At 43.5% G+C, this 23078-nt stretch overlaps 1 protein-coding gene and 1 long non-coding RNA gene across 2 annotated transcripts in view; one reads left to right on the top strand and one right to left on the bottom strand.

Moving 5' to 3' along the window:
- PLPPR5 (phospholipid phosphatase related 5) overlaps positions 1-23078 on the bottom strand; it is an 88209-nt gene that overhangs the window by 197 nt on the left and 64934 nt on the right. Inside the window, exons 4-5 of the mRNA XM_081008799.1 lie at positions 17675-17851; positions 16243-16362 (exon numbers count right to left, since the gene is read on the bottom strand). Of these exons, the coding sequence (XP_080864925.1) occupies positions 16243-16362; positions 17675-17851 (297 nt within the window). The remainder of the gene's footprint in view (positions 1-16242; positions 16363-17674; positions 17852-23078) is intronic.
- The window catches only part of LOC308478802, a 28152-nt gene continuing 26277 nt past the window's right edge, over positions 21204-23078 (top strand). The window contains exon 1 of the long non-coding RNA XR_013987292.1: positions 21204-21760. This is a non-coding gene — a long non-coding RNA (uncharacterized lncRNA). The remainder of the gene's footprint in view (positions 21761-23078) is intronic.

Here is a 23078-nt window from a genome sequence, read left to right as displayed (position 1 = left end):
AGAGAAGAAAACAGTTAAAAGTCTATACAGTAACTGACAAAACAACAATGTGCATTTCCTACCCTACCACTTTGGGAACAGTCGCATGCTTTCGGAGTTCTGTTGCGCTGCGGTGGTGCAAACACACATTCCTGCAAGAAGTCTAAAATGTTTCACAAAGCCTTTCCTCATCACAGGAAGGGAAGGGGTTGTGATCGGGAGACGATTCCTGCGTCATGCAGGGGGCGCTCTGCCCCCTGCTTCAACTCCAGGGCTGGTGTGCCACGCCCCTCCCCAGTTGGGCACCCAATAGGGAAGCTCGGCGGGGGCATGGCTTGCTGCTCAAACGCAGCCGCGCAAGCCATCCCCACCTTTGCACACACATTTTCTTTGAGTCAGGAGTCATCGCAGGGAAGAGCTCAACCACGAGGTTTGGAGTCGGGGGTGTTTGTGTGTGTGGAGGCTGTCTGGTTCCTGGCTTGCCTTTTTAAATTTAGGAGGCTTGCGTGCGCTCATTGCTTTACTGCTTTTAAAAACCTAGGCACCCAAGTTTGCCTTGCTGTCTTGCTGTGTCCTCTTTTCTGTGTAAAAACCCACATTTAACCTTTTATCCCCCACTCCTGGTGCTGGATTTGTTTGGGCGGTCTAAGTGCGAATTACCTTTCTTAAGCTGCAGCTTGTTCCCTTGCCCAGCACGTGGTCTCTCCACCCCCAGCGAGGTCTGAGTGTGAGTGCCATCTTTCTATCTCCCTTGTCTCCTCACTTTCCTTCCCCTGCCTCTGCCTTGGTGGCTGTGCGTTTTATTTTAATTTTGGCCAGGGTGCCTGTATGTTTTTTCCCTCTATTGCCCTTGCCCGTCCGATTGCCTGGCTGGTCTGGGTGACTGAGTGGGTTTGCCTTACATTTTAATTTGTTGGCCAGGGTGCTTGTACGTTTTTCCTCTCCATTGCCCTTGCCTGTTCCTCTCTAATTTTAAGTCGTGTGTGTGTGTGTGCTGGCAGCGTGTGTTTGTGCCTGCCGTTTGTTGATTTATTACTCTTTTAGCATGGGTTTAATTTACCCTGCCATCCCTTCCATTGGTACCACTTAAATCAGGAGCCCCCTGGGAAATTTTAAAGGATGCCGGGGCTTAGAATAGACTGTGCGCTTAAACCTCACCTCTCTTACTTTATCTAAGCCACACAGCCTCTTCGCTTGGCGTTTGGGGGAAGAAATAAGGCAGGGCATTTCTACCCTACCACTTTGGGAACAGTCACATGCTTTCAGAGTTTTGTTGCGCTGCGGTGGTGCAAACACATTCCTACAAGAAGTCCAAAATGTTTCACAAGACTCCACCCATTTTATTATAGCGAACTGAAAAAAATGTTGAAATATACATTTATTAAGAAACCAGAGGCCTTTCTTCTTGGAATAACAGGTTTGGAATTGCCCCCAAAAGATGTTAAATTATTTTTGTATGCCACAACTGCAGCAAGCATTTTGTTAGCAAAGAACTGGAAAACACAAGAAATACCAACACTGGAAGATTGGCAGATGAAGATGATGGACTTTTCAAAGCTAGCCGACCTGACTGGAAGAGTCCACGACCAGAAGGAGGAGGACTACCAGGAGGAATGGAGGAAATTTAAAGACTATTTAGCTAAATATGTTAAGATAATTTAAATTGGAAAGCTTGCAAATATCAGATAGGCTTAGGATTTAAATATGTAATGTGATGAATTGATATGTTTAAATGCAGAATTGGATAGAAAGAAAGAGGTTAAGTGATTAAGTTAATTTTAAGAGAATATTGGTTTTGGAAAACCGTTAAAAAAGATACGCACTGAAATTCAACCAGGGGGACACAAGGAAGTCACTTAACAATGATACTAAGATTGGTTTAACTAAGGTAATGATTTATGTTTGTTTGTTTATTTGTTTGTCTGTTTAAAAAATTCTTTGGAAAATTAATTTAAAAAATTGAAAAAAGAAAAAAAAGACTCCACCCGTTTTAGGTCATTGTCAACGCAATGTGAATGCGGGGAGGCTGAGGGGACATTTGAAGGAAGAACGAACATTCCAAAGGAGTGTGCTGTACTTAACCCACTGCCGCCACAACATAGATAACACACTTGCCAATTCTCTCTTGAAACTCCCAACCCTCCCCAGTTGATTTTCCTCTGTTCTGACTGACTTCCAGTTTTGCAGGCCACTTGAGGTAAAAAAAATATGAAAAACAGCCTGGGTCTCTTTTTGCAGGGTGAATCAGCAGGTAGGAGAAGGGTTAAGCCAGGCATAGGCAAACTCGGCCCTCCAGATGTTTTGGGACTACAACTCCCATCATCCCTAGCTAACAGGACCAGTGGTCAGGGATGATGGGAATTGTAGTCCCAAAACATCTGGAGGGCCGAGTTTGCCTATGCCTGGGTTAAACACTACTTTCCTATCCGACAGTTCTCGCTTGGAAATTGTCAGGGGCCCAGAGTCAGCCTCCTTTCTCTTCATTAGGTGATGGAGGCAAGGACTCGGAACCTGAGGGGCAGAGCCCCAGAAGTACTGCTATCAGATGAACCTGGGGGGCAGCAGAGCCCCCTCCCCCTGGCCCAAGGATGTGGCACTGCCAGGGCCGGCAGAAGACATTTTGGCAAACAACAAAATGGCTCCCCCACTTTCTGCCTGGGAAGAAGGGGAGAGTTAAATTCTACATCAGGAACAAGCGGGGGGGGGGGGGGATAAAGAACTACATCAGGATCTGCTGCCCTGTGGATCCTGCCACCCAAGGCCATCGCCTCACCTTGCCTCTGGGGTGGGCTGGCTCTGGGCACTGCCATCTTCTGACTCAGAGAACTCCACTGGAAGGCTCCCAGAGGGTCCTCTACTCCAGAAAAGTAGGAGATTACAGGAGAAGGCTGATGCCCTTTGGGTCAAATAGCATCTTGTAGAACAGGTGCTCCTTCCAGGCTGCACCTGCTGTTACTGCAACTATATAAGACTCAGTTTCAGCTTGTTCCTTGCTGGAACAACATCAGAGATCTTTGTTTTCCAGTGTTTTGTATCCACCTTCCACCCCAACTGGGTTTTGTCATGCTGGACCACAGAGTAGGCCAGAGGTCCTCCACCTGTATTTTCATTACAAGGAAAATATGGGACTGAGGACCTAATGTTTCTCTTTTATTATAACATTTAGTTTCACCTTGTTTCTACATTTACTTTATTTGCCATTGCTTAGCAATGTGAGTATTGGGTAACTTAGGTGTAATTCTATAAGGATCTTATAATAATTAGGATTTAAATTCCAGGCAACAAATTAGACAGTGTCTGATAGCGGATCATATTGTGTTTCATTGTTAATACAATTTTAATGCTGCATTTATTTCTTCCTTCATTTTCACTTTAAAAAAGTATTAATTACTCCCAGAGAGACACATGGCACAGAATGAAGCAGCAAAATGTTAGAATGAAAATGACATTTGCTCATTGACAGTACACATTAACAATGCTTCTTCTTTTTCAATCAGTGAGACGCCCCCTTTATTTGATCTGATCTTCACTCTGCTTCTTTCAACAGGCTGATTTTATTTCTCCATTGTTTGTGCACATTAGCAAACATTTAAAAATACATGTTTGTATATAAAACACAAAGTATGGTCTTCTGTAAACAGAAACTTAAGTCTAACTATACTGACAAATTATCTGAGGCCCACAGTCACAGACTTGCATGGTATTTTGCTTTTACAACCAAGTACTCAATAGCAAATTGTGGCATTCAAAATAAGCCTGTGGTTTAGTTCTTAACCAGAAAAGGTTGATGGCAAAAAAATGGATGTTCTAGACGGAAGATACAGGGCATACATTTGTCAAGGTGCTTAAGTCCCCTTGCAGTCAATATGGTAAGTTAATTGTGACCAATTTATGTCCCATTAATTTCAACAGGACTTTTGTATGACTTTCTCTGATTTCAGCTGGGTCTCCAGCGCTTGAATTAAGTGTTAAGACCTACTTATTTATTTATTTCCTGCTCATCACCCGAATGTCCCAGGGCAGATTACAACATTTGGATGGGATGGCAGTAAAGCTGAGTGACAGGAGCAGCCCAGCAGTTAATCACACTGAGTAAGCTGGAGTTAACTCTCTATTAGTAAAACAGAATCTGGACAGAAGTGTCAGGCCTAATGAGCACAGCAACTCAAGTCTTGCCCCCATGAAGCAGTTGCCAAGACTAAAGGTCATTGCCTCCTGACAGCCGGCTGTTTCCTCCCTCCAGCCGGGTGTTTCCCAAGCAATCAGAGATTGTGCCTGTAGGCCATTCTATGCTCCTCCTACTTCACGCCTCTCCTAGTTCTGGGAGACCAGAGGGGAAAGGAGCTTGTTGCAGAAGGAAGAGGAGACACCCATGCCTCTTCACCAGCCAGACTCATCTCTGCCACTTGGCCTCCCTCCTCTCCTGTTTCAGCTTCTGCCTCTTGTTCTGGACTTCTCTCTGCCACAGACTCTCCCTGCTCACTAAGCCCTGTTACCACTTCAGCTTCCAACACCTCCTCCCTCCAGTCTTCTCCCTCTTTGTTGTCCCACCACTCATACCCAGGTCTGAACCTTCTTCCCTTGGGGGTTCTCCAGCGGGTTCCTCCCACCATTCCTCTGCGTCCATCAAGTCCATGACATTGAGGGAGCTTTGGGCTGGGCTTTGGGCTGTGCGAAGGTGTTCTGCAATTGTGTGCGCTCCATTCCTATCCTGGCACACTGTGTCACCAGAAGGCTACTGCTGCCATCCTGCCACAACCCTTCACACACCGGTGCCAGTTGTTCAAATAATCATTCATACGATTATTCTTCAGGAATGCCTTTAGGCACCTGTAATAATGAGCTACAAGCCTTGCTCTTTAAAATGCGTCTTTGTGAAATCTAACCTTGAAGAGATATATATTCTAATGCAGATATTTGATCAAGTAAGCGGGCTTGTAATATGTCTGACCCCAAATTGGTGAACTCTGGAGTTCTCTAACCATGCAATCTTTAGCAAGTCCTTGAGGTGCACTCCCACAGCACACACACACAGCAGACAAATTGAAATGTCGTGCGAGCAAGCAGCACACACACGCAGGCTCCCAAATGAATGTTTGTTTCTACCCGTCAGTGTTCACAATTAGTTCGCATCAGCCTCCTCTTTGGCTTCCTACCAGAGCACTACACGAGTTTGTTTTGTTCTAATCGTCAGAGGCAGTAACTGGCAGCAGCAACAGAAAAGATTAGAAGCACAGCATGCATTGTAATGATTATTTCCCACCAATGCATCACGGGAGAACCAGAGAAAATGGCATAACACGAAAGCCCAAAGGGATCAAACCAGTAAAATCACCCTCCCATTAGGAAAGCAGGATGCGAAGGCTGAACCTCAAGTGCAGGTTTTCAGTCAAACATTTCAGCATATTTAGCACTATGCTAAATGTTTATTCTATTAATTTTTAAATATATATATATATGAAGGAGTATCACAGTCATATAAAATATGTTTTGTGAAAAATAAGAAAGGGGCTGTATTAAATATTGGAGATCTGTATATAAATTTTGACTACAGACTCCTTATTTATACTTTGTATTCTAGATCTGATTTCAGAGCATTAAAATGATATTATGAGAGATGTCAGTACTGAAGTGCAAATTTTGCAAATGCACATCTCCTCAGCAAATGAATTCTTTTTGCCTCCCCCTGTTACAGCAGAGGCAAACCAAGTATAGAATACAAAAGAATACTTCACAAAAGTTCCGTTTCTCAAAATGCCCTTAGCCTGCACTGAAGGCTAACATGTCCGCCTTCGTGAGAACACATGTAAAGCACACCAGTGCGCTTATATGCGCACATACGTTTATTGCCTTATATGAAGATGCTCAAACTGGTCCATTCCTACTATCCAGGAGAAAACCCTAAAGAGGCGTGCTTTAAAAGAGCTCTGCTGGAATGGCTCCTCTTGACCATTACCAATGTCTCGACTCTGCAAAATGTACAATAATTACACAGACAGAATCGAGTTAGACATATTTTCCACATTATGTACTGTCATCTAACCAGCACTTCAAGTGAAGCAAAAAATAAAATAAAATATGAAAGGCGAAGCACAAAGCATGAAGAGTAATAACAACAGTTTATAGGCAGCTCCCTGAAGGAAAATGCCGGTGAATGGGGAGAAATATGTGATGGGGAAAGAAATGTGGATGTTCTGTGCAAACAATATCGCATATTGTGGAGTTCGCTGTAATACATTCCAGTTGTTCTAGATATACTGATATATCTGCAACCAAGCAGACAAAAATAACCTCCTGCCTAATTCTGGGCCTGTGGAGCATATTTTAACCTTTCAGTTGTGCCTGGATCTAAGCCCAGTTGAGAACGAACCCTCACACCATCCCAATCAGCATTCTGAACTGATTTAACAGGTACAGTCAAACATCAGTTGTCAAACATAATCCGTTCCGGAAGACCGTTCAACTTGCGAAACGTTCAACAACTGAGGCGTGGCTTCCGGTTGGTTGCAAGAGCTTCTTGAGGTCAATCGGACACCATGTCGGACATTCGGGTTCTGAAAAACGTTCGAAAACTGAAGCATTTACTTCCAGGTTTTCAGCGTTTGGGAGCCGAAACGTTCGAAAACGGAGCCATTCGGGAACCGAGGTTTGACTGTATGGTATTGGATTCTGGATTTGATATCCTGCTTTATCACTACCCTAAGGAGCCTCAAAGCAGCTAACAATCTCCTTTTCCCTTCCTCCCCCACAACAAACACTCTGTGAGGTGAGGCTGAAAGACTTCAGAGAAGTGTGACTAGCCCAAGGTCACCCAGCAGCTGCATGTGGAGGAGCGGAGATGCGAACCCGGTTCACCAGATTACGAGTCCACCACTCTTAACCACCACACCACACTGGCTCTTGCTTGCTATGAGCTGCTTTCAGAATCAAGTTTAAGTGGAGTGGGAAGGATTATGAACTGTGGAAATGCCTATTGACTGATTTTATTTCAGCCTTCAGGCAAGTTAATGTATATATATTTAGGAGGAAAAGAAAGATGCATTGCATGTAAAGACAACCAGTGCTACCTTGAGATTGTACAGATTTTAAAAAATGTTTTAAAGATGCTTTTATTGTTTTGCCACTTATTGCTTGCCACCCTCAACTCCTTTGGAAGGAAGGGCAGTATATAAATATAAATGTAATAAATAAATAAATAAGGCAATATGAGAACAATTCCATGTGATCTTATCATGATGCAACAGCTATTTTGAATAAAGGTCTTTTGCACCCCATCTGCAGCTTGAGACCTCAAATAACATCTTTTCCAGCTCTTTTGAGAATAACAGTTGTAACCCTAGACATGTTTATTCAGAAGTACATCCCACTATATTCAATGGGACTTACCAACAGGTAAGTGGGCATGGGATTGTGGCCTTGGTTTATGGTTGGCTTGTGTATTAACATTTAGTGACATCTGAACAAGAACAGCCAGCACTTCCCACGTGAAAATATATTTATTCATATTCTTGTGGGAAGTATATACATATATGACAGACAGGCAGACTATAAATAAACAAAACAAAACAAAAGGCGATAAAGGAAATAAGTCTAACACTCAAGTTTGTGTGTCATCTCTCTCATTCGAATCCCTTTTCATGTCATGTCTTTAAGATTATAAACCGGAGGACAAGGATTGTCTCATAACTTTGTATGCTGCTCTGGAAGATTTTCTTGACTGAAGAACAGGAAAAAATATGCTTTAAATCTCTCTCTCTCTCTCTCTCTCTCTCTCTCTCTCTAACAAAATGTATGAATATCATTGTGTAGCCCCTATCGGAGGATTTGTAGTGCCTCATCAGAATCCTGGAATTATGTGAAATCAGGATGAGATAGGGAAGCAAATGTGAAGGCAGTTGCACAACACCAGTGGCTATGGCATGGGAGTGAGAAGGGAGGGCTACTGGGGGGAGGGAACATTATGGTTTAAAATAATGGCAGAAGTTTAGGTAAAGAAGAGAATGGAAAAGGGAGACATTTGAATACAGTGAGAAGGAGAAGACACCAAAAGGGGGGAAATGTCTGCTTTAAACTATTTTGAGTGTGTGGGTGTCAGGAATGAGCCAGCTCCTAACAAAGGTTTGCAGCCAACTGCAGAAAGCAGCCAAGAACAGAGAGGCTTAGATGTTAGTCAGGCAGGGGAGAGCTGGCAGCTGCAGACTTTGGTTATTCCTGACCTTGAAGGGCAGGCTGATAAGGCAGTAGTGGAGAGCAGGCTAGAACACAGTCAAAGCTTGCAGGAAGCTCAAACAGGCACGAATAAACACAGAGATAGCATGTCAGAACATGAAGGGGTTGGAGCTAATCCAATAGGTCCAAGGAGTCGGAGAATGGGAGGGCTACAAGACAGGAAGCAACACAAGAGACGTAAGCACCATAAGTTCAATATCTTCTGTTGACATTGGAAGGAATCTTCAGAAGGGTCATCTTGAGTGATGATGCCGGAGGCTTTGTTAGAGCCGTCCAGAGCTATCTGTTTTTGCAATAAATCCTCCTTTTTAATTACCTACGCTTACTGTGTTATCAAGGTGGGAACCTGCACTCCTGACAGCGTGTGTGTGTGTGTGAGAGAGAGAGAGAGAGAGAGAGAGAGAGAGAGAGAGAGAGATAAACAACTCATTGGCCCTGCTCCTCCCTTGCTCCTGTTAGAGGGCAGTTGCCTATGTCCCCAGCCCAATTTCTTTGTTGAGGTCAGGATGCCCAACCAACTTACACTGGATATAATACCAGTGGCACTTTCTACTTCCATGTAGCTTCAGGCACAGAGGCATATCTTTTCCATTCTATCATAGAATTGTAAAGTTGAAAGAGACCATGAGGGTCACCTAGACCAACTCCCTGCAATTCAGGAATCTTTTGTCCAATGGGGGCTCAAACCCACAACCCTAAGATTAAGAGTCTCGTGGTCTACCCACTGAATCTGTGCAAGGTCCTACTTGGAAGATATTTCTCATTGCCTTTTCCATCTACTCTGGTTCTTTTTCCCTAGGGTGTAGTGGATTCTCAATCTTTGGCCTGCAAACAAGACCCGGGTGCAGTGATCATAAGGAGGTAGAGAAGCTAGTGTTTTTCGTTTTGGAAGTATTTTCTTTCTTTCATTGCAAAATGCAGAGCTTGGTTTGGGCAGCAATTAGAGAAAGAGAACATATTTGAGCTGAAGAGAAACCTGGAAGTGGCAAGGAAGAGTTTTGCACAGGGAGAATTGAACACAGGAAATATTTATTGCCTCCCATTCCTCATCTTACAATCCTAAGGATAAATATACTCATAGCTGGGGTTAAAAGCATGTTAATTAGCAATCCTTGGAGGTGAGGCATAGTTCCCCCAGCTTTTATGCTAAACACATAAGGCTTGTCTCTAGCTCTGTTAAACTTGATCACTTGACTGTCAATTACATAGAATGAGCATATAATTAATTGCTGGTCATTACCATTAGTCTGCATTCTCTATGCTAGGTAACACTCTCAATTAAGTTCATTTTTTAAAGTTACAGTGGGAAAATGATTATCTTTTGTGCACAAAGTACAATCACAGCCTATGGGCAACAGTTGAAAGTGTTGCATTTCTTAAAAATGACACAACCCTAGGCATGTTTACATCCTCTGTGCTCAATGGGTAAGAATGACATTGTGGATCATTAGTCAAGCAGAGCCTTGCTTTAAATCATTCTTGGTATTTTCTGTCTGTTTGGAATGCAAGTTCTCTCTTGAACACTGGGAAATCACAGATGAGCCTGGCCTAGTATAAATTTCAGAAGCTTGACCTTTTGCCTTTGTCTGGGCAACAGAGCAGTAGTTTCTGCTTGCTTGCTTTTTAAAAAAACTCCTGATTTAGTTTGAGATTGCATCCAAGCACATCTTAAGGAGGGAGGGCACAAGGTGGCACAGATGGCAGTGTACAGGGGATAAAGAGAGGGGGGGCAAGGAATTTTTATCCTTTCAGTTTCTTGGGTTGCCAGTGGGAATAGGTGAATCTCTCAATTTTGGTTTATCTCAGTTTCTCAGTCTTCCAGTCTTAAATTCAGTTCTCGACATCAGATTGCAACTTTTAAAAAAAAATAATTTTCATGCAATTTCATCCGCATTTTAGTGCAAATTTCTTCTAATACAGAAGGCTTGTATGCAATTTCCCCTAATATACACATTTTTCTTTCCCCAGATATGACAAATTTCGCTTGTTATTTTTGCTAATATATGCATTTTTATGCATGATTTACTTAAACATATGCATTTGTGTACACATATGGCTTAAGAAATACATTGCAAAATTCAGTAAAGGGCTAATTTGAATTGATAGCTGTTTCAGGTTGCAGATTGTTTCAGATAGTCTGAACTGGATATGCTCACCTTTAAATGAGAGCTTTTCCCATTTCTGCCCAGTCCCTAGCTGCTGATAATAGTTATGTCATGTTTGTGTGTGTGTGTTTGCTTTAGAAAATGCAAAGCAGGTAAATGTGTGCCTCTCAAGATAGAGGAATGGATCAGTTTTCCCTTAGTGCTAACTTCTACCAGCCTGGGATCTAAAGTTCCATACAAAGTTGTTCTACATGCTAAGTGTGGGTGGTTTGTCAATTTTCTCTTCCACAAGCAGTCCCAGCGCATCATGGAATGCAATTTAGGAAGATATCCTAAGCCACAGTGACAGTACATGTGATAGTAAAAGGTATGGATCATTATGGCAAATGAAAGAAATATAGTTTAGATTGTAGAGATGGCTGGTTTTATAGGATAGACAGAGAAAGGTACAGCAAACAGAGCTCTTGGTTTGCATCATACTCCAAACACCGTGAATACTCATTTCAGCTGTCAGAATATTTTAGAAGAGCAGCAAAACCAGCTCAACAATTTCCATTGTTTGTAGCATCATCGTTACAGTATTGTCATTATTATTCATTAAATTCCTGTACCACCCTTCATCCGAGGACCACAGGTGTACAGATGCCTGGTGAATCAGAGAAGAAAGCTGGGCATAACAAGAATTTCCTGACCTTCCAACACTTTGAATAGATCCAAGGATATATTTAAGCAGAGACAATGCAAATGTCACACTGAATTTTCAAACTGAACATAAGGGATAAGGCAGGCCTGTGGGCAGCTGTGCCAAATCTAGACCTTCTAGCTCTGGTTTCCTGAGGTCAGTGGCTGAGCTGGGAGAGGGAAAAGCTGAAGCCTGAAATGCAGTAAGCAGAGGTTATTGCTCTCTTGACAAGCAAAGGCAAGAGGAGGCTTCCTAATATTCATACCAGGCTTTGATTCCCCTTTGTAAAGTAACATACTGCATTTCAGCTAGACAGATGGGAAACGCCAAGCTGCCATTTTTTTCACTAATGATTCACAGTGCCATTCCTTATCCAGTTCTGTGTTTTCCTACAGTCTCAAAACATCTCTCCCTGTTTGTGTTCTATCAGGTTCACTGTGGGCCCCCACTGTCCTGGCCATCACCTGGGGAAGAAGGAAGAGCAAGCTGACAGCTTGTGCAGTGTCCAAGAGCACCACTAGAACACTAGTCTTCTAGCCAAAGCCAGGAAAGTGCCCTGAGTTCCGTCTGCTCTGCAATTGCCACAGCTAGGAAGGATAAGCTCCAGCCAGACAGCCAGTCAGCCAGCCAGACAGCCAACCAGCCAGACAAGCAAGAGGAATCATCACAGTTCAGGGACACTTTCTGATCAGGCAAATGCACCCAAGGAAGGCATGCAGCAGGAGAAATAATGGGTGGAGTCTGGGGGAAGAAGTGTGGCCTGCCTGGGGAGTCTCTTGAGGGCTGAATGGAGAGGCCTGGGAGGCCGCCTTTGTGCTCCATGTCTGAGCTTTCATACGCCTGCCTTGAAAGGAAAGAGTTTCCTTCCCAATACATTCCACTATTCTTTGGTTATTTAACAAGTTGATAGGGGGACACACAAACACACACAACCTTCACATGCTCCCCCCACCACCTCCACCTCTGATAGGCTCACAGAGGTTTTATTTTTGCTTCAGACAGGCTTCTGGAGTTCTTCCACATAAGAGGGAATCCCAGGCCAATCAGGATTCCCCCTCACAAGAAAGTGCTCTCCATTGAAACACACAGGTAGAGTCCTTTCACATGCTAGATTTGGAATAATCCATATGATTCCACAAGGTGGTTATGATGTGCCCAGATTCCCAGCCATGGATATTCTCCTCTCCATCTGAGAAGGAACAGTCTGTACATGAAATACAACATTCATGGAGTGGTGGTGGGAGTGGGTCATTTAATTTCCCCACTCATTAACAAAGCAGCAGGTGGGGACTGGCTTTTTTAACATCAGAAAAAGTCCATGGGTGAGGAAATCTGAAATCTCCCCCACCTCATCTTCGAATGGAGCTCCTCACCTCCTCCTTGATACTTTTCTCTCAGTCCAGCTCTGAGAGTGGAAGTGAGCTGGGCTCTCAGTAAATTGCCTAAAGTGATGGGGCACAAGATGACCCACTGAAGGACGGAGCTCTCTTCAACCCACACAACTCTTCCGATGGGATATTTGGCTGCCCCTTCCACAGTTCCTTTGGGGAAGGCTAAACCCTTTCCCAAGTATCTTGCTTCATTCTGACATCTAGCAAAGGCCTAACAGAATGGCTTGTGTAGAAGATGCACATTCATCAAGCAAATGCTGGCTCGAGCAAAGGAGATGGTGACCTCCTTATGACAAAGCGTCCCAGGCATCTTTGCGTTGAGTGGTGTGTCAAAGAATTCCAAGAAGAAATCTGTTTATTCTCCGATGGCATTGAAACACACAAAGGCTCTTACACTTGTCCCTGATCATCTGTAACTCCCACAAATTTCAGGGAAATCACAGGGTTATATCCCAAAGACAAGGATACCGAGTGCCGTGGTAAAATAAACAAGTGAAACAATAGCAAGGAACAACAACTCTCATCTCTTTCTTTAAGCCACTTCATGTATTACCACTGCAACCCAGGAGCTTCCATGGTGGCAAGCTGCTTCTCATGCACCCTGGCAATGCAGATATATACCTCACCTACACTGTATTGATCTTCTGAGCTCTCTCGTGCTGGCTGGGTGCCTCTTTTGATGGAAACCAGGAGTGTGTATCCGCATTTGGGGCAAAAAGTTGTTTTGTGTGACTAGTTGCCTGTGGGTCTATGAAAAGTGATTAGTATTCAATGAATCTGTACTCAGAGCAGAGCCGCTGAAATTAATGGACCTAATTTAGCCATCTTCATTCATTCCAATAGATACACTCTGAGTCAAACTTAGCTGAATGCCACTCACTGCCCACAACTCCCTGGTGAGTGCGCCTGGTAGAAACTCCAGGTGCACATTTAAGTGTAGAATTTTGCAGTATAATGAACAGTAATAAAACAACCTCTCATGTTGACATGTAAAGGTAAAGGTAAAGGGACCCCTGACCATTAGGTCCAGTCGTGATTGACTCTGGGGTTGCGGTGCTCATCTCGCTCTATGGGCCGAGGGAGCTGGCGTACAGCTTCTGGGTCATGTGGCCAGCATGACTAAGCCACTTCTGGCGAACCAGAGCAGCACACGGAAACGCCGTTTACCTTCCTGCCGGAGTGGCACCTATTTATCTACTTGCACTTTGATGTGCTTTCGAACTGCTAGGTTGGCAGGAGCAGAGACCGAGCAACGGGAGCTCACCGCATCGCGGGGATTCGAACTGCCGACCTTCTGATCGGCAAGTCCTAGACTCTGTGGTTTAACCCACAGTGCCCCCCGCGTCCCTTGTGTTGACATGTAAGATGCTCTAAATGTTCTCTAGTTCTCTAGACTGTGTATAAGGTTAAAAAGTAAATAAATGATAGGAGCACTGACCACCACTAATGGGCTGTATATTACATGCTAGGTTAATGGATAATGACAGATTTGTGCAAATAAGGGGTAATCTAACTTTTTTTCAAGGTAATTAATATTTCTAAAACATTTTGTCCTGCCTCATTATCCATTTCAGTGGTTGCTTTTGTCACAAAAAGCCATTCTGACACAATCTGACTTTCTATTATGTAACCATGTGGCATCTTTTCGGAACTAAAAATGTTCCTTACTGCCTAATATACCCATGTATTATTTATTCTGACTGACATCTCCTAGAATCACCTGTGATTGCTGCAGGCTTTCCAGCCCTTGCTTTGGCAAGGTAATAATAACTCCTAACCATTCACAGTTCTGCTGTCCTGATCAAAGGAAGTGCAGTGTGATGCCTGATTGCTTAATCCTACCAGAGACCAAAATTCTGCTCACTTCATTAGCAGTTCTGTGCCTGGGAAGTGGGGGCGGGGGAGTTTGCTGGAAGACTTGCTGTCAGGGGTTCAGGGACAGAGGCACAGGGTAGGCAGGAGATGGAGAGCGATGGGGATGAATCCCAGGACAGCGAGGAAGCGGAGGACAATGACTCAAGAGATTCCATGAGTCTTTCCAGCGAATCAGAGGATTCCCAGAAGGGGGCGCCGGTGGTCAAGGCCAGGGGAGCCCCAGGGGGGACGTGTCAGGAGCAGGGGGCCAGCGGGGGATCCCAAAGTGGCAGCTGGGCGTCAGGACCAGCCTACCCGCCAGAGTGCAGCGAAGGGGGTGGAGGTTCCAGTGTATCAGGGGAAGCAGCTCCGGCAGCAGAGAAGGGAGGGAGGTCGGAGCAAGCCACCCTCCCGGAAGGGGAGGGGAGTAGTGAAGGGAGTAGTGTAACTGTCAAAAGGAAGGTTAGAGGTTGGGCGCGCACGCCAAGTTCAAATGTGGAGGCGCGCGGAAGTACAGGGAGCCCGGAGGAGGAGCCGGGTCCCAAAGCCCGCAGGAGGGGGGAAGAGCAATCTGGGGATTCCGCGTCAGGGGAATCCAGGAGGGGCGAAACCCCAGCGGGCAGGAAGACCCTGCGGAAAAGGAAAGAGAGGAAGAGGTGGAGCAGCGCAAGCCTCTTAAACTGGTGCAGGGGAGGGACTGACTCAGAGGGGACTTCAACGGTCTAAGCGTAGCAGACGTGGGGCTGCGCGCCTCGGATGTGAAGCAAACAATGAACTCCAATAAACACTTTTGTATGTAAGAAGAACTTGGCGTTGGTCTTTTGTGAGCTGAGACCTGAGGCAGCCCTGACACTTGCCTATCATCCTGAACCTTCTACTCTTTCATGCAGCTGTCTCTTGGCTGACTCACTTCCTGAATTTCTTCCACTAGATGTTTCTTCTCATATAAAGAATATGTTGGGAGGAGAGGAGCAATGAAGATGTTCTTTGGTACCCTCTACTGGATTTTGGTTTGAAGCTACCATGCCTGTGCTGCATATAATGGGAAACCACAAGCTCCACCTTGGCATGGCGAGAGGATTTTGAAAGCATCCACACCGGGTTTTAAAGCACCTATAATTCATGGTTGCATCTGAACTCAGGGGAATTCTAGATCGTTTCAGCAAGCCTTCCACGACCTGGTATCCTCCAGACCCCCATCAGCCCCAGCCACCATGGCCAATCATCTGGGATATTGGAAGTCAAGTCCAAAACATCTGGAAGAGACCAGGTTGGAGGGAAGCTGGATCATACACAGTGGTGTGAAGTTGTCTTGTGTGAACAAACCTTTGTTTAAAATACTTGCAGCTCCCCTGAGTTCCAAAGACTTCTAGGCAATTTTAAATCACAACATGCTGCTTCTGATTTCCCCCTCAGGGTTTGCCAAAGGAGGAGAGAAAAGTGTGGAAACCCAAGACTTGATGTCACTCATGCACAGAGCACGAAACCTGGGGAGATGGGTAACATTTTTCAATCCAAGGTCCACATTCCCTCAAGGGCAACCAGCTGGTGGGCAGGAACTGGAGACAAAAGTGGGAAAGCCAATGGATGTGACTCTTACTTTGTACACTAGGTTATTTTACAACCATGCAGAAGTCTGAGGTTTCTACACACACACTTCTCCATCTCCCATTAAGATGAGCAACAGGCATTATCAAAGGGAGGGTGTGGTTTGGAGAGAGTGGGTGTGGCCTGGGAAGGGTGTGTGGCCATGGAAGACTCCCAAGGGCTAGACAGAAAGGGCTGGAGTGCCACATTCAGCCCATGTTCCCTAGGTTCTCCACCCCTGCACTAAATACCGGCTTGGCATTATATGCAAGATTTCCCTTGCTATCCCAAGTCTGCAGTTGTCCTAGCATTCGGTGAATGGTAGCTTGTGGCTATGAATCAGAAAGTTCTCCTTTTGTGTCACCAGAATTTAGAAAGGAAGTGACATTTCAAATTCAAGAAGAGCATCCATTACCTTTTCTAAAGGACTCTCTACTCGAGGGAGGCTGATCATAGGCATTTGAGCCAGATTGTCCATGTGAGAATGTTCATGTTCTGGTTGTCTACCTCTAAAATTATTTACCACACACACAACCTAGAAAGAGAAGGAAGAAATCAGATATTATGAGAGAGTTTAATAGATTGGATCCTGAACACCCACATCAACTGTACAATGTCCTCCGATAGAAATGCTAATTATTAAATCATTCTTCCATAATGAATGAGATTACAGCACAAGCACAACACTGTAAAAACACAGCTAGTATATGCTTAGGATAATTATCAAGAAGATGCCAGTGTACATTGCCGTTCTTTGAATTTACCAACAATTGCTTGTAAATAGACATTTTTAGATGCCTACCAACAATTGCTTGTAAATAGACATTTTTAGATGCCTCTGGAGTGTTTTTTCAACAAACATCAACATGCACTTATACATCAACTTAATGCACTTCTCAATATGCACTTATCAATCAACATGCACTCTTTGAACAGAATAGTCTAACCATCAAGAGCTCATAGATAAAATAAACAGTAGTGGCTGGTGTGGTATTGCTGACCTGGTTTCCCAACACTGCACATCGCTGCCAGTTATCGAGAGGGAGAGACAAGGCAACAGATAGTTCTTCACAGGTACAGCAGCGAAGCCAATCCAACACCCCCACTATTGCAACTGCACCACATCAAGCTTCCCACTACCTCCCGCCTCCCTCTTAACAGCCAGCAGTGACATACTGTTTTGGGAAACCAGGTTAGCAATGCAGCTCTGCCTGCATTGCCCACTATTGTAAATAACGTGGCATATCTTCCAGCACATGGTGACTTTCTGTACTCAACTTGTGCAACGTGGATCCACATTGTCCGAAGGCTGCAACAAAAATGCCATTTTCTAAATGACTGTATAGTATTTTGAACTTTTTTTAAAAAAAAGGAAAGCCAGTTAACACATTGCACTGACAATAATTTAGTGACATTGCTGACAAACATGAACTCACATTGGCCTCAGCCCCAATTTGTGCTGAAGTCTTCCAATACAGTGGACTCATTTGGAACTGAATGGTGAGGTTTAGATAATAACCTTTTTTAAAAACTAACATATTATTTTAAACATGGGATCCAGTAGTTGCAGATGCACACAGCTCAGTGGAGGAGACACTTTCACTGCAGGCAAAGGGATGAACGCATGTAACAATTTAAACTAGTGAAATCAGTGATCTCTCATATGAATGTGTTCCATGCTGGAGCACATATTGAGCTCAGGATTAGCATTAACTGTGCATTTGTTTATATTTATGAATGATTGTTATTCAAGCATGCCGCCTGCATTCTGATGAATAAAGCATGTGAGGAACCCATTCATGGTCAAACTCATAGTCATAGAAAGAGTCACGTGCAGCCGTACTTACCAGAAACGCTGCTATAGAAATGCCAACTAGAAATCCTGCTATCACGTCTGACCAATGATTTCGATATTCTGCTACTCTGTTGATACCAGTAAGAAATGCCATGCACATTAAACTCAAGCAAAGGACTGGTTTTGCCAGTCTTGTTCCTCTGGCCTTTATCGTGTTGGTGATATACATCTGAGGGTGAAAAGACCGGGGAGGGGATGAAAGCAGCGTGAGTTTTCATTCTTAAGTGGGGAAAGCGTTGCTCAGATTTTTAAAAAGGCAAAACTTACTTTGCTGGTTGGTGGGGAATAGAACATAATGATTTTAAACAATCCAATGTAGTACATACAAATTTAAGCCTTGATTCATTTAATTGTTTATATACCCCTGCAATTTAGACAGAAGTGCTCAAAGCACCTGAAACCATTTATCAAATGGATACACTAAAAGTAATACACCTGAAACAAAACAAAACCAGCAGGAATACATGTCTGATGTTGTCCTCACCTTCCTCCCTTTCTTTCTGGCTCCTTCCCACCAGGCAATTAGTGGTAAATGACCCTGTGTATGGTGGGGACAACGACAGTCTAGCTGCATTAGGACCAGGTGGATGTTGTCTTCACCTGCTTCCTTTGTTATCTACCAACTTCCACCAGGCCGGTGGTGATAAGAGAGAGATAGATAGATGATTAGATAGATCGATAGATAGATAGATAGATAGATGATTAGATAGATAGATAGATGATAGATAGATGATAGATAGATAGATAGATGATAGATAGATAGATAGATAGATAGATAGGTGATACATAGATAGATAGATAGATAGATAGATAGATAGATAGATAGAGATAGATAGATGATAGATAGATAGATGATAGATAGAGATAGATAGATGATAGATAGATAGATAGATAGATAGATGATAGATAGATAGATGATAGATATAGATAGCTGATAGATAGATATAGATAGATGAGAGATAGATATAGACAGATAGAGATAGATGATAGATAGATAGATGATAGATAGATGATAGATAGATAGATAGATGATAGATAGATAGATAGATAGATGATAGATAGATATAGATGATTAGAGAGAGATGATAGATAGATAGATAGAGATAGATGATAGATAGATGGTAGGAGAAGGAACCATCCAGCAGGAGATTGATGTATTTACCTGCTCTCACAGAGCAATTGTTGGCAAAATGCTGTTGTCAGAAAGGGGAGTCCAGATTGAACAGGAGTAGGGAATCCATCTCTGCTTCCCTCACTTCCCTGTATCTTCCCACAGGGCAGTTGGTAGTAGATGGTCATGGGGGAGGAAGAGTGGAAAGCCCAGCAGAAACAAGTGCTTAGTGTTGTTTTGCCTGCCCCCGCCCCTCTCCTTTGTGCACACAGTCGAAACAGCACCATGCACTCATCCAGTGTTCTGGGCTGAATAAGCTAACAATGGGCCCTGACAGCAGCAAGAAAAATTGCGCCCACCACTTTCAGTGTTATTGGAGAGCTAATGCACTTCTGCCTCTTGCCTCTTCATGTTCACTAAGGGCAATTAATGCTAATCAACCTCATTGTGTGGAGAGGACATAAGCTGAAATGTCTCTATGGTTAATCAAGAAACATCTTTGCTCTTAACATTTCCAGCAAGCTGCAGACTAGCAAGTAATCTTGCTGCAGTCTATGGCTGCCATCCAACACTGGCGCACTTTTAAGTAAAATCAATGGACTGATTGCACATAACTCTGCATTAAACTGTGACTTAACATCTTTCTTCGCTGCCCAGTAAAATGTGTTCAACAGACTCAGGAATGAAACACAAACAACAAAACGCTACACTTTGAATTCCTGATGGCTCTCCACTGCTTCTAGTCACCGGATGCAAGAACCGGTCAGCAACAATGTTTGAAACCTGTTATCAGTGTAGGTTACAACTAAGAGGCAATCACCCAATTCATCCTGAAGATTAATCCTATGAAGCAAGTAATCTACACTGATCGGGAGCTTTACTGATCAAGGCTAGAGATGCTTTCTTTGGCATCTTGAAGGCAGTATGATAGCCACTCCTGGAAAACAGGGTTCTGCAGTTTTGGGGGAGTTTCTGAAATGCCTGCAAAACCTATTTGACCAGAGATGGCAGTGGGACAAAGGAAAGGTGAGTGTGCACCAGGAGTAGCAAACATGCTGTGCTCCTGATCTTATGGACTACAACTCCTATCATCCTTGGTAATGCTGGTTGAAGCTGATGGAAGTTATAGCCCAAACATCTAAAGGGCGCCATGCTTGTTTCTCCTGGTGTGCATCATCCTTCCCCATCACTGTAATCGCCATATGTTTTTGGACTACAACTCCCACCAAGCACTGCCAATAAAAAGGGATGGTGGGAGTTGCTGTCTAAAACATCTGGGGAGCACCAGATTGGGATAGGCTGATATACACCAAGGGAATCAATGACTTCATCATACTACAGTACTTCCAATTCTCTTCTTAAAAAAACTAAAGTTTTTCTCCCTCTTCATAGGGTCATAGTCAAGGCTAAACTAGAACTGGAAATCCAGGTCCATGATGCACTACCTGAAATTGAATTTATATGCTGACTAAATTTGTAAGCATCTCATCAAGTTGAAGCCCACACCACACACCAAGTTTTCCCCCATGCTGTTGACAGATATTCTTGGTGGCAGTTTAAGAAGAAAGAGATAATATGGTTGGAACCATTCCTCATGGCAACCGCTTGCTACAAGTAGTAGCTCCAGTCCCTGCATGTAGACTATTTACTTTCATTGCCCGGCTAGTTTTTGCAAGGCTCTCTGTCTGTACATGTGTCTGTCCATAATACACACTGGGATCCTTTGTGAAGGCTAAACTTCCAGTCCTTTTCAGAATATGACACTTTAGTCATTTTGCTTAACGTACATTTCCATAAGCAAAAAAGAAAAAATAGTAGCAAACATTACATTTTTTTTCTTGAGAGAAAAATGCTGAAGCTCATCATCTGCTTGTGAATGTGCTCCTTTATGAATGGCAAGCTAACAAAAACAATTCTGCCTAACATAGAGAATAAACAATGACTTAAAAAGGCTGCATCTCTAATACCACTTTTCCTTCTTTCTCCCTGCAGTCGGGAATCAGTGTTGTTTTTGCAGCTCTTCTTTTATTTCTGTTCCCCAAATTGCAGTGAATTCTCTCTTCTGTAGTAAGATAAGTTGCTATATTAGCATATAATACTGATGAACCGAGAAAGAATTCAGTTTCTCTTGTCTTTCTCACAGCATCTGTCTTCAAATACCAATAAACACTCAGCTGCTTTTGGGAGGTGTATTCCCTAAGGTCTGCATTTAACACAGACCCAAACTAATGTGGCCATCCTACTGGCCAAGATTCAATGGTTTCTCCTGCAGCAAACTCAAAAGCACAGATGTTTGTCCTTAAAAAAACCTGGTGCATATCCCTGGAAGCCCATGGCTTCCTGCCAAATGTTTTCAAATGTACAATTATTATTATAAAATTTATTATTCAGTGATTACCTATGTGTCAAGGTGATTTACAAATATACCATGAAAAGCTAAAAATGGGTTTTAGAGGCAATAGTAAAGATAGCATTAAGAAAAATACAAAATGAATAAGCAGAGATTTTCAAACGTAGCTGAAAAAACTTGTGAAAATAAAAATGTCTTCAATGATTTCTGGGAAGTACAAATAGTGAGTGCCTTTTGTATGTCAGCAGGGATGCTGTCCCACAGAACAGAGGCAGCCACACCTAAAGCCCTGCTCTGAGTTACTGTATTTATGTGCCGCTGTTCACACATTATGCTGAACCAGCAGGGGGGACAAAACACTTGCCACATAAAGTGTGGACTTGACTCTCAGCACAGGGAAGGCATTTTTGAAGGCGTGCCCTATATAATCCCCACTCCAGGCCTCCTTGTGGCCTCTTCCAAGGCCCTGTTCCCATGGCAACCATCCAGGCCTATGACTGGGCTGCAGAAAACTTGGTGAAAATGCATCCCGATCAGGAAGAAGTAAGCGGAGAGCTATGGCTGGTAGAGCCCAAATACAGCCTAGCCCTGCTGTGGAGGCTGCATCACATATGGAGGTAGGCCTGTGGGGTTGCTATGGCAACGGGGCCTAGGGAGTGGACTGTGAGGAGGCCTGGCAGGGAGATATTTGGGGAAAGAGTGTTGGAATTCCATCCTGCTGGGCATACTTTCTTAACAAGCACCTTTCCTGTGGGGAAGGCATTTGCGAAGAAGCACCCTGCACAGAATTGAACCCTCCTGCTCTTGGTCAGGGATGAGGGAAGAACATTTCTTCCAACCATACATTTAATTAGCATCTTAGTTAAGCATTAGCCCCGCCCCTGAATTGATTTGGGGTTGGATCCGAAGCAGATGGTCTCCAGGAGGGGCCTTGGGTTGGGCAGGGCTGGGAATAGCTTTCTGCAAAATCAGGCAAGGGCCTTTTAACTAACCAGCCTGCTGTTCTACGGGTAGCCAAGCCAACCATGTTACAGGTCTTGTCAGAAGGCTCTGGTTGACAGAAATTTTCGGTTCTGTTTCATTCCTGGATGAGCCAACCTCTTCCCATAGCTATTTCAGTAGAAGGGGACTTCAGCTAGCAGGGCTCTCTTGGAGCTATCCAAGGTCCTGTTTTTTGTTAAGCGAAATTTTGACCATACTTTCCCAACCTGGCCTGCTTTGACTTTCTACACCAGCCTTCCTCAACCTTGAGTCCCCATATGTTATTAAACTACAACTCCCATAATCCCTGACAACTGGCTATGCTGGAGAGGAATGATGGGAGTTGTAGTCCAATAACATAGGAACCCAAGTTTGAGAAAGGCTAAACTACACCTTACCTGATGAACCTGACATGGCCTACTGTGACTCAACCTTGCTTATCTCAACTAGGCATTATCTTTTTTTACTTGACTTCACCACACGCTGCCTACTTTCCTTGTGAGCCTCAATAGCACACACAACGGGATAATCACCACCACCACCACAACAAATTGTTCTAAATTAAACTGGCTTTTCACTTTCACACAAAATACTCTCAACCTTTACACATCATACTGAGAACACTCTAAAAGGTGCATTTTCCAAACTCATAAATCCTGTAAGATCAAGGCTTCCAACCGTATCTAAATAATAATAATAATAATAATAATAATAATAATAATAATAATATCAGTCTCATACCTATTGGTGATGCCAGTGAACAGTATCAAAATGTTCCATTATTCTTAATTGTCTTTATAGAATAGACTCATCTTATTAAAACAAAACTGCAGGAATTTAACAAAACAGGCTGGCATCTTTAAACACTACCCCTTTTAGTTACTGCAATCCAAGACAGACATTGACAAACTAGAAAGGATACCAAGGAGAATTGCAAAGATACTGAAGAACAAT

The sequence above is a fragment of the Podarcis pityusensis genome (genome assembly GCF_964106645.2).
Source record: "Podarcis pityusensis genome assembly, chromosome: 6".
Classification (NCBI taxonomy): Eukaryota; Metazoa; Chordata; class Lepidosauria; order Squamata; family Lacertidae; genus Podarcis; species Podarcis pityusensis.
The sequence above is the reverse complement of the archived record's forward strand: the minus strand, read 5'-3'. Positions and strand labels throughout refer to the sequence as shown.